The 11,987-nt window shown below is 40.2% G+C and overlaps 1 protein-coding gene across 1 annotated transcript; it reads left to right on the plus strand.

Annotated features, from left to right (window-relative positions):
• Positions 1 to 184: 184 nt before the first annotated feature.
• Positions 185 to 11,499, plus strand: calb2a (calbindin 2a). The gene is made up of 11 exons (XM_076142404.1): positions 185 to 327; positions 3,294 to 3,370; positions 3,463 to 3,552; positions 3,662 to 3,742; positions 5,406 to 5,462; positions 5,952 to 6,029; positions 7,188 to 7,243; positions 7,361 to 7,400; positions 7,700 to 7,753; positions 10,671 to 10,742; positions 10,884 to 11,499. Exons 1-11 carry the CDS (start codon positions 237 to 239, stop codon positions 10,998 to 11,000), a joined length of 813 nt encoding a protein of 270 aa, XP_075998519.1. The 5' UTR covers positions 185 to 236; the 3' UTR covers positions 11,001 to 11,499.
• Positions 11,500 to 11,987: the final 488 nt, after the last annotated feature.

Consider the following 11,987-nt stretch of genomic DNA (forward strand, 5'->3'; position numbering starts at 1 on the left):
GAGAGAGAGAGAGAGAGAGAGAGAGAGAGAGAGAGAGAGAGAGAGAGAGATAGGCAAACAGTCGCTGACTCAGTTGGTTGAGCGCGCCCCCAGTGTCCATGCAGCGATACTGCCAGTCCTGTGGCGGGGTTAAAAAGCGGCGGGCAGCGTGCGGGGCTACAGTGTGAGTGTCTGATCAGAGAAAAGTTGATACCGGATTTACTGTCGCCTGAACAACCGCGTCTGTCAAGAGAATCATGGCAAACAAACAACAGGTTCCTCAGCTCCAACTGGCCGAGGTCACCGCATCCGAGTTCCTTGACATATGGAAACACTTCGACAATGATGGTAGGACGACATTTCCCTTTGCTTGACAAAAGTTGATTTGTTAAAATAACAGAATGGACTGAGAATTTAACTGAAAATGATCATGTCAATGAATGGGGAGAAAAAAAATCAACAACTGTACATCTATTTATCTTAGAAGGGTAATGCAATGACTGCATTGTCATTCAGAAATACTCCAGAACTTGTTTGAGTTCGGCATGTTCAAAATGAATGTTTGAAACTGAAGGGACTCAGCCAATAATAATGTTTTGGAATTGTTCCATACATCCATTCTTTTCTTCTTCTTTTTTTTCTCTTTTTTTTTGCACGTTCGAGACAGCAAGAGCGAGAGAGAGAGAGAGCGACGGGAGAGAGGGAGAGAGGGAGGGAGAGAGAGAGAAGAAAAAAAAGAGAGAGAGATCTTGTAAAAAGTACTAAATTATAAAATCTTAATCTATCGTTTTTCTCAAATGGATTTTGTGCGCGTTGTGCGCTCTTGGAGACGCGCATTCCCACTCCAAGGCAGTGCCCTTTTTTCAGTAATTGCTATGATATGTATAAACACGCATTGAACTGATTGAACTGACGAATTTAATTGAGTTGTTTCACTTCCAATTGATCGTTAAAGCAGAGGGTGATGTGGCTGTAAAGTACATGTATAAACCAGACTCATCGACATCTTGTATTGAATTGCCCCCTGCAGATAGTCATCGTATTGATATACAATTCCCCATCTAAAATAGGCTGATTTAATCGAAGAGTGCAGTCAATGCTTTTGCCTCTAGATATGGATATGAATATAGAATTTCATGACAAATCAAAACTAAATTGACCCCCACTCATCTGTCTCATTATGTTTGTCATTGAAACTATTTGTTCAAGTTGGGAACTTTTCTTAATATGTTGTTGCTAAAGGGATGATCAGTCTGTGCACATGATTAAAGGTAAAGGGAGGAAGGTGTGTGTGTGTGTGTGTGTGTGGGTGGGGGTGTGGGTGTGGGTGTGGGTGTGTGTGCTGGATGGGTGGGGTGTGTGTGTGTGTGAGCTCCTATATGCTGAAGTCAAAGTAGTCATTTATTTGTTTATTTATTCTTGGGCAGCCTATCAGTCCAAGCACTTTTTACATCCAGGTGTGTGAGTCTCACTGCCAAGACATTTTACATTCAAAGCTTTGCACTGACCCACTTTGCAAATCAAATCCAACAGATTTGGCTACCGTGTTTGATTTCAGCTCTCATTACTCAAAGTATCTACGGGCTCTGCAGAAAGAAAGGGTAGCTAATTTGTTTGCTCAGATTGAGTAAACATCTCTGAATACACATGAGACAATGCACCTAGAGATGATGAAACTGCGTATTCCCCGGTTGGCCCCAGATCAAATCTCATCTGGATGTGTCTCTCACTTTCATATCTTTCTCATGTTTCCTACTGTGTCAGTAAAGACCAGGCTTTAATGGCTTTATAATACCATTTACAAAAAAAGAAGGTTTGCTGTGAGACATTGTGTTGGTAAATGAATTCATAATATTACACAGCATCTACCTTCTTTCTATTATCTGAATTCATTTTGAATGGGGGTGGACTGTACTCTCCTATAAAAAGGAGCTATATAGGAGAACCCCAGTAAATAGCTTTCACCAGCATCTCCAGAGACTAGTTAGTTAGTTTCCTCAAGAGTGTGCATTTAAGTCTTTTACTTTATAGTGGATTGTGTAGGATGGCAAGTGCATCGTAAAGACATATGTGTCTTCATTACAACATGTAATGTTTGACATTAAAATTGATCTGGAAATAAACTAGTCATCCACTAAAGTATTCACTGCGCTGCATCCATCTGCACATTCATATTTTACATTGCATTTAGTACTAGCAACGAAACGGAAACAGAAACGTTTGCGTGCATGCATGTTCACTAAATTCAGGCTCACATGACAGTATAGGGCAAAATAGGCCTAACAGCACAGGAGGGATATTAATGCTAATTAGGCTGCAGCACATATAGAATTTCAGGGGAAAACCATAGGGTCCATTAGGTATATTGTTGTGTCTTGAATGCAAACCTTGAAACAGAATAGAGGCACAGTGCAACCACAAACTGATGCTCTATAATTTAATAGATATGATACGGTGAATGGGTGCATGAATTTATTAGACATGTGACAGCAATCTTGCATAACCAACCTATAAATACATTTTATTGTCATATCATGCAGCACTGCCTTGTAGTTAATCACATCTTACTCTGTTTAATTATCATGCTAGGCATTGCTCTCTAGAGTGCCTCATGTCAATAAACCCAAAGGAGTTGTGTGGCAGCAAAGGATTGTCTTGCTTATTGAAAGCGTTTTGACAACAACATCATTAAGACAGACATGCACACACACACACACACACACAAGATATATTCGTACATACAGTATATACCATGGATAGAACAAAGAAGTGTAGATGATGTTGTCTCTGCGCTGTGGTTGGGGGGGCATCTGTGCAGCCATTTAGCTTGCTTGTTGATTGAATCTTGGCACAGGTTCACATGCTGTACCTAGGTGAACGCCACTCAGGCCATACTTACTAGGGGTAATGTATAAGATAAGATAAGATAAGATACCATACCATACCATACCATACCATACAATACCATACCAGAATGTCTAAAGAAGGTGCCTATAGACTTCCACCTTCACAATCTCAAAAAAGCAATTTTTCATATATACCTCCCCCTTCCCTATAACACACTGTCTTTGAGCCACGATCAGCTTGCATTCTGCAGTCAGTGGTGTCATTTATTGAACCAAATGGGAAGAGTTTCTAGTAAAGGCTTATGTTTGAATCAATACTAATGCAAAGCCAAACTGTGCCGGTATCTGTTTGACACAAAGCTGCCATGAACCCTGTGATTAAATCTGTGCACCGTGCTGATGAGTTTTTCCGCATTTCCATCATCTTAAGAAATCTGCTGGTAAGTGATAAGTCTTTCTGTCTTCTAGACAATGGCTACATTGAGGGGAAGGAGCTGGAAAGCTTCTTCAGGGAGTTGGAGATTGCACGGAAAGGAGTAGGAGTGGTGAGTTTGTGACTGAAACCAAACACCAATACACAACTCACATTAAAAACTCTCATTTCCAAAATGCTTGTGCATGTTCATTCATTTTCTAGGACCCTTCAAACCCCTCATTCAGAGAAAAGATGAAGGAATTCATGGCGAAGTTTGACATGAATAAAGATGGACGTATTGAGTTGTCAGAGGTAAGCCTGATGCAGCTTCTTTTTATTGTGCTTCCAAGTCTGTGGTTTTCACTAGAATGAACCGTAATCAGAGATATAACACCATGAATTTCCTCTCTCCATTCTCCAGCTGGCCCAGATTCTCCCGACTGAGGAGAACTTCTTGCTCTGCTTTCGGCAGTTTGTCACCTCAAGTACTGAGTTCATGCTGGTAAGAGTTTGTTTTCTAGAGTGCATTTGATCTGTTCTTTGTAATACCTTTGGACTGGATAACATAAACTTGTTCACAAAGTATAGTCCTCTGTAGACTAGAGGCCAACATGAAGAGTTGAGAGTCGACTTGTTTTAATGGCATTCATCACATCATTTTATGGAGTAGGTATTCTTCTCTGGATGTCTGTGGTAATTTGTGAAATAATCTGGTGTAAAGTGTAATGAAACCACAGATACTCTTATCTCCTGTGCGTATTCAGGTCTGGTTTTGAGGTATTGAATCTAGTAACAGCACCAATCTAATACAACAAACAGGAATAGAATGCAAGCTGAACTTTGCCATCCATCTGCTGTGAGATTTTGTTCCTAAATACGTCAGAATTATGTCAAATAGTTGATTTTGACATTACAGATGCACTAAATTGGTGAAAGCATGATTGATTGACACATAAAGATTTTATCTCACACACACACACACACACACACACACTGTACTATACTATACTATACACTTTACTCCTCGTTGACCAGTTGAAATGGATCACTGAAAGAAACAAATATCCACAGTATGAACTTTCTCTGTGATGACACACAGTTAAACACATTTTTGAAAAAACATAAGCGCTCCAAATGGTCCATTTTATCTAGAGCATCCTTGTGTGAATAATGATGCATTAGCCCAAGTCTTCAGCAAAAACACTGCAGATGGAAGGCAGTTTCCAACTTGCATAATTTGGAAGATGGAGTTAGAAGGGAAGTGAGAGGTGCTATAAATCCAAAGATAAGATAAGAAAAGAAAATGTCTGGTTGTGTCTTAGCTCTGCTGCTGTGTAAGAATTGTACAAGAGTCAATTAGAAAGCAATTTCAAGAGAGGAAGAGACTGTCCTTGTCTCCTGTGTCATGTCAAGGCTGGGAAAAAATTTAAAGTGGAAAGAGAGAATGGATCTAACAGGAGGCTTGGAGAGAGGGTGGGTGAGAGGGTGAAGCACGGAAAGGGCAAAGGAGAGAAAGCATGAGAAAGTAAAGTGAGAAGGACATGAAGGAAATGTCAATGGGAAGTTGAGGAACAGTTAGAGAACATAAAACAAGAGATGGGGGAGGAGGGGGGATCAGTCTTTGATGAGGAGCTCAGGCAAGAGGAAGTGGGCAGGGAGGTTTTTAAAGGGTTAGAATGAGAAAGCAGAACCTTCTATTTTCAGAGTCATATATAATGGATAACACCACTGTAGCTCCTCTCTGCAGAGCCCAGAGGAGGTGCGGGGAGAGGGGGAGGGAGAGGGGAGAAAGGGAAGGGGGAAAGCCATCCATCTTTGATAAGGAGCCCTTCTTTGGACATGGACAGCTGCTAGATTAAAACATTCATTAAAATGACTTTCTTTCCCTCGCTCATTTCTCCCTCTGTCTCTGGTTGCCCTCTGCTCTGTGTGTGTGTGAATGGGATCCTATTGAACACTATTTGATTACACAGGCTTTGTAGCCTTTGTAGTCCTCCTCCTCCTCCTCCTCTGAAAGTGTGCTCTGCTCTGCACCAGCAAAAATCCAACTCTTGGCTTCGTTGAGCCAGGATTTATCTTGGGCAGAAATTTTAATGGTTTGCTTAAGAGTATCACTGTGTGTGTGTGAGTATCACTGTGTGTGTGTGTGTGTGTGTGTGTTTTAGGCATGGCGGCAATATGATTCAGATCGCAGTGGCTTCATTGAAACAGCTGAACTGAAGGTATGTATTGGAATTGTAAACGCACATGAAACTGCATTTTAAACCAAGCTTTAAAAAATATAGATACTTCCCCCACATTTGTGCTACCTGCTTCAAAGGTTGACGCATGTAGAAATGCATTCAAACCCACAGATGAGTCTGTAAATTATGAATGGTTGTTGAAATTCACATGTAACACTCTTCATTCTGGTTAAACACGTCTACAAAACACAGAGCGAATGAGGATAAATGTGAAGATTCATGTTTGGCATGGAAATTACTGGAAATTACTCCTGTGAAAAGATGACTGTGAGAGAGATTATGTTGCGGTAGTGAATTTGATTCTTACCTGGAAATGTTTTGCAGATGATGATAATCCAGAAATAAGATGCTTAAGCAATAACTGAATATAATTTGACAATGCACACATGCAGATGAGATGTGTGATTCTTTCTACAGGCCTATTCATTTGTACAGTGAAGAAATGTCACAACTTTATGTGTCTGTCAGGGTTTTTTGTCAGACCTGCTGGAGAAGGCCAACAGGCGCTATGATGATGAGAAGCTGCAGGAGTACACACAGACCATAGTAAGACAGTCATTAACACATACACACACAAAGGAAAAACCCTAACATCCCAGCAATGCACAATACACTTGAAATGCCAAAGTTAATTGAAAGTTACTTTGTCTCTATAGGAATGAAACTCCTAATATTAGGATTATAGAATAAACCCTACACTATGCAGTGAGGATGACATAGGTGCCAGGCTCTTGTTCTTTATGAGAGCTAATATCTGGCAGCCATCTGGACAAGTGGGCTGCACTATTGCTTCAATAGCAGTATGAGCATGTAGCTGACTGACCCATCGTGTCCTGTAGGTTTACCAGCCAGATGTACTAACATCTGCTTCTTCACTTCACTTCACTTCACTTCACTTCACTTCCCTTCACTTCTTCACTCTTATTCTTCGTTCAGTTTTAGACATGTTTGGAGCAATGGTGAGATAAGAATTTAACTTAAAGACATCCTGCAGTAGCTCTGCTGTAAATGACGATCGTTCCTTTACACTTACCTCAAAAAGACTCTTCCCCTGTGGCAGTACAGTAGTTATAATGCACCAGGTGATCAGAGCTGGAGGCAATAGCTGGCAACCCGACCCAATTGAATATCACCTCACCGGACTTGGGTACCGTGTCAGTTCTTGGCTCTGTTCCCCTCCCATTAATATCAAAATATCATCTCATGATTTTGGCAGTAACCTCTGAACTATGGCACCTCAATCTTTCCAACAACAAAAGCTTTGCTGTCAGACTTTCAGCTTTTCTTGAGAGGAAATGTAACAGCTGATATAAAGAATGACATTGTGTTGGTGCAGTAGACAAGAGTTAGAATACAAGTTTGAAAACCAAAGCCTCTCCTGGACAATTTTAATGACACACACAGCTTGTTCACCCCCTGCAATGTAGAGGTTTTCTTGGACTTAACACACCTTCCACTAAAAGCACATCATCCTTACTCCAATTGTTGTCACACGTTTCGGTTTTGTGCCTGTCAATTTGAACAAGAAATATTTAGTTAATACTACAATGATATAAACTCTTGCCAACAAAATGTTTCAGATAGTAAAGAAATGTGACTGTCCATTCAATTCTTACCACTTTTGCCATAATGTTAACAGCTATAATAGACAACGCTTTCCTTCCGTTTCCTCTGTCCTTTCTCTGTTCTGCTCCCACTTTGTAGCTCACCATGTTTGATCTGAATAAAGATGGGAAGCTGGGCCTGTCAGAGATGGCAAGGTAGTGTTAAATTTTTCATCTTCTCACTGTACAAATGTTGAACAATCAGTCAGCACATTGCCTGTTTATGTTCAAGATAGCTTGTGCGTCGGCTAATGAAGTCTTCCTCTCTCACAGGCTTCTCCCTGTTCAGGAGAATTTCTTACTCAAATTCCAGGTGGGGAACATTTTGAAATCAAATGTTTAACCCAGATAAACAGACTGTAGGCCTACCCGATTTCCATTTGCTTTTAAAGTAAAAGCAGTGTGGTGCATAAAGAAATGTTCATGCAAAACAGCAGTGTTTTGCATGAACAATTCATGACATGACACATCCTTGATAACTTGTTGTCCTCTCTTCCTTTACCTTTGATGAACATTTTTCCTGTTTATTTATGTATTTATTGCCGTTTCTCACATTTTTTCTACTTTACATTTTTATCAGTTTGTAGTGAAAGTTTGCCTTTTGTTTCACAGGGTCTCAAGCTGACCAAGGAGCAGTTCAATGCCATCTTCACCTACTACGACAAGGTAAGTGACATTTTATTCAGCCTACCAGGCAAGATGGTAATAAATGAATTAAAGAACCTGGCTGGAAGGTTCAGGACTCTCTACATTAAAACATAGTGGAATATATCTGCTCCTTTTGCCAGATGACAAAAGGAACATTTTATGCAGCGAAGTAGGTAATGAATTGCAAGAGAGGAGAGGAAAAATTTGACTATTGAGCCAAGTCATCTGGATGATTAAACAGTGTTTTGTTTTGGAGTCTACCTATTGTCAAAATCATGAATATGCAAATATGTGTTTTGGTGATCCTCATTGTGCAGGGAAATGATTGGGTGTGCCGCATCTGAACCTTTGTCAACAGCTCAGGGAGGGTTTGCTCCTCCGTCATTTAATAAATAGCCACACTTTATACATTAGCAGTGGCCTGGACCACCTGAGGGAGTCATATGTCGTAGATGCAGAGGGAAAAGTGTAGTGAAAGAAAATAGAGGCAGCTACAAGATGTTTCCAGTTTCTCGTGTTTGCCCTAAATGAACAAATGTATGGTCATGTTTATTCTGATGCTGTGCTAAGTTTGGATTGGAAACATTGTCTTAGTAAGGTCCCCATGCAATCGGTCAATATTTCAATGGAGCGTTAACGGACAAACACTGTTCAACGCGTTGCATCGTCTGTGGCAGCAGCTCAGAAAATGTAATCAATAGAACTTTGGACGAATCTGAAAAAATAGTTGTCAATTTTGGCCTCAAAGTCATAGCTTGACTAATGTTTACAGATGAATGCCCTTCATCATTTATTATTAGTGCGGTAATTTCTCTATTGGCCAAAGAGTTTTGTCCAAGAGTCTTCTTTTTCGCAATAGGGCTCAATTGTCACCAGTGATGCATGGTGCAAAGCCAAGGTCGGCAAGTAAAACAAGCCTTTAAAGAACAAGTGTCTCTCATTTCATACTCACCTCCTAGCATCAAAGTGCTTTATTTGGCTGGTGTTGTTCTGTGGATGCTAAATATGAACGCTTTCAAACTGCCTGAGTGCAACATTACTGTGGCTCCTTTAAAGGACCCAGCTAATCTTGTTTATGGAGCATGAAACAAACAAGAAATATTTATGCAGTACAACAAACCAGAAAGAACAACAGCCAAGGATGAAAAAAACGTTGTCCCTTATCACCTCCATCTATTTCTATAGGAAACAAACTAGCTAGAAAGTGCTCAGGTGACTTTTTCGAGCTTTTGTGGTGGAAATGGTTTCAATCCAAATCTTTTGCTGGATTCATGGATGCAAACACACAGCTAGGAGAATCTTTGGAACGATTGACATTTGTTGTGGAAGAACAAGACTGAATGTTTATCTGGAGGTTAAACTCCTTCAAAGCAATCTGGGGGCTTCAGTACATGCTCATTCTGAAGGTTTGCTCTCTGTTGCAGAGGACTTGGTTGACTGTTCAATAATAGATGAGGCACTGTGGTCCATTCATGTAGACACTCTGCACATAGAGAGCTGCCATTTATGTGTATAATCACTTCATCATTTCGTTTTGAGATCAAAGAGGCAACTTGTGTTACTGGGCTCACACTAAGATCAGCCAACTTCAGAAATCAGAAAAATTGACGAGATGCCAAAATGGCACAACCTTCACAATGTCTTCATGACATCATGTACGGACTACACAAATGTGCACTAATAAAAATACGTAAACATGCATATAGGGAATGTATTGCATACATTCCCTATATGCTCACTTCTTTCCTTTTATTTTCATAAAATGTCTGTATTGTATTGATCTTTCCCATGAAGCTTCGCGTTCAGCTCATTCATGTGCGTTAATACGTCCACAGCAAAAGAAAAATCACAAAGACGATCTTTGTTGCTCAGCTCAGGAAAATCATCAGCTTTCCGGATTGACTCCAAAAATTAGCTAATCTCCCCTTTGAGCTCCCACACTCATAGACTTAACTAAACCAGCGGACATTTGAGTGGTAAAGCAGGTCCTGGTGATCAGCATCAGTTTCCTCAAGGGACTTAATAAACTGATGATGCTAAAGTCCCCTTGCTCGTATGCAGTTGACAAACTTGGATTATGCAATGTAGGAAAATGACATCCAGCTCAAAATTTTCCTCTTTTCACCTTATCCTGGATACGTTTAAGCAGGCCGGTATTTTTTCCTGTTAAATTCGGCGATCCGTCAGATTATTTAAATGTGTTCAAGATTTTTTGTCCCACTTCTCAATAATCCCTGATTAGTAAATGTTATAATTTTAATACACTTGAAGTAACATATTATTGATAGACCCAGTAGTCCTACTGGCAATAGTAGCCGCAGCAGTTGTTGGGGGCTGCGGTGGGAATATGTGCATATAGAACATGCTAAGGAGGAGTGGCAGATACCTGCTGTTGTCCCTGTTATTCCCAACAATCCTGAACTCAGCCATTATTCCCACGATCTAGGATTCAGATTCTATGAAATCATCATGAGACTGAGCTGAGATAAATAATGTTGTAGCAGTTGCCAAGGGATATTTTCCAGCAACTTGGGCATGTTTGTCTGGAACCACACAATACTGTGAGCCACAGCTCATTAGTTACAGAAGTGGTTCCATATTGACATAAAATGTAAACCTATTCATAGAGCTGATAGGAAGTCTTCTTTGAATCATTAAAATTGAATGAACCCTTGGCTGGTGCATTCAGGATGGTTGAGTGATTCATAGAGCAAAACAGCAACACTGTGCCCCAGAATTATTGTAATCAGAATTAATATAAAATAGACTATAGAGAGGACACACGTCTGACAGGTAGTAGAACATCATTGACATCTACTGTATATATTTTTGGAAATTCCAAACTTTGTGTTCATGTGTTCTACGGTTTAATTTTCTATTCAGTGCTTTTTCACCTCAAAATTACATCATGTGATATTTCTGTCACTTCTTTCAGGATGGAAATGGCTACATTGATGAGCAAGAGCTGGAAGCCCTGCTAAAAGACCTCCACCAAACCAACAAGATGGTCAGCTGAGCCAATGTTTTCAGTATATTTTGCACACAATGCATGGTTGTATGGCATGTAATGCCTGCTGCAACATATTCTGTTTTTGAAGTGGGGAATTCTTTTTAATTTGGCTATTACATGCTTTCTCCTCTTATTCAGGATTTCGACCCAAACAACCTAGAAGACTACAGGAAGAGCATAATGGCCCTGTCTGATGCAGGGAAGCTCTACCGTAGCGAGCTGGAAATTGTCTTTTGCAAGGAGCCAGGGGCGTGATTCCTCCTCTCTTGTTGCATTATCATGGTTTTCCTCTGCCCTGCCCTGCTTTACCCAAGACCACACCCACTTGCAGCTGCCTGGCAACAATGACCAGGTGCATGCGCCAGACACGTCCCTCATCCCCCTCCCCAACATGTTCCTGCATAACTCAGAGGGAATGATAAATGCACTGTCAGCACAAAGCAGCTCTTCCTCATCAACCTCTTATTTTGTGCAACCTGTCCTCCTATCCCCCCTTCCTTTCTTCCTCATCATACCAATCCCTGACCTCCATGCTGTGTGTGACCTGCAACTACTGGCCAAAACCCTGAAACCCCATACCCAACCAAAAATGTAACCTAATGATAATCCCTGAACCCTAGCCCCAATCCCTCGCTCCTTAACTCTGCATTAGCTACAATATATAGTGAAACATAACTGCAGCAGCTGTGTTAAATGTAACTTTTATCTGATTCGTAGCGTGTGATGGAACTGATTTTATCTGTGTTTTCCTTGTTTGTTCCATTGATTCTCTTCTGTACTATCACCATGATATAAATTAATTTCCAATGTTGTTTTTTTGGCTGAAAATGTCAATAAAATATCTTAACAACATTTTTTTCTTGACATTGTATGGATATTTTCTTTATTAAATGGTAGTGGTGATTAAAATTACTGTTTCCTGGATAGAAGGTGAAATATATCTCTCTGATGGTCAACAATTTAAAACCATCATAAAGTTAGAAAGTAAAACAGGAATCAGGGGCTGTTGGGTTGTTAAAAGTAGACTTTAGTATTATAATATTTAGTATAATATTAGTATTTCCTAATACTTTCTGTTTATCTTGTACCACATTCAACTACATGCAAGAAATAATTGCAGTTTTATTGTATTCTGACAGCTTCTTTTGCTGCCTAATGTCTCTTTGAAGGTTGCATAATGAAAGTGATTCAAAGAGCAAGTTGAGTGATTGTGCTGATCCTGCACTGCATTGCACAGCTTGT

The sequence above is a fragment of the Genypterus blacodes genome, unplaced genomic scaffold (assembly GCF_046128005.1).
Source record: "Genypterus blacodes isolate CSIRO-AG114 ecotype Tasmania unplaced genomic scaffold, CSIRO-AGI_Gbla_v1 ptg000021l_1, whole genome shotgun sequence".
In the NCBI taxonomy this organism is placed as follows: domain Eukaryota; kingdom Metazoa; phylum Chordata; class Actinopteri; order Ophidiiformes; family Ophidiidae; genus Genypterus; species Genypterus blacodes.

Excerpts from the sequence above, each read along its gene's own strand:
- calb2a (XM_076142404.1), top strand. The coding sequence starts at position 237 with ATGGCAAACAAACAACAGGTTCCTCAGCTCCAACTGGCCGAGGTCACC. Across the intron at positions 3,371-3,462 it reads CACGGAAAGGAGTAGGAGTG|GACCCTTCAAACCCCTCATT; the intron begins GTGAGTTTGTGA and ends TTCATTTTCTAG. Across the intron at positions 5,463-5,951 it reads TTGAAACAGCTGAACTGAAG|GGTTTTTTGTCAGACCTGCT; the intron begins GTATGTATTGGA and ends TGTGTCTGTCAG.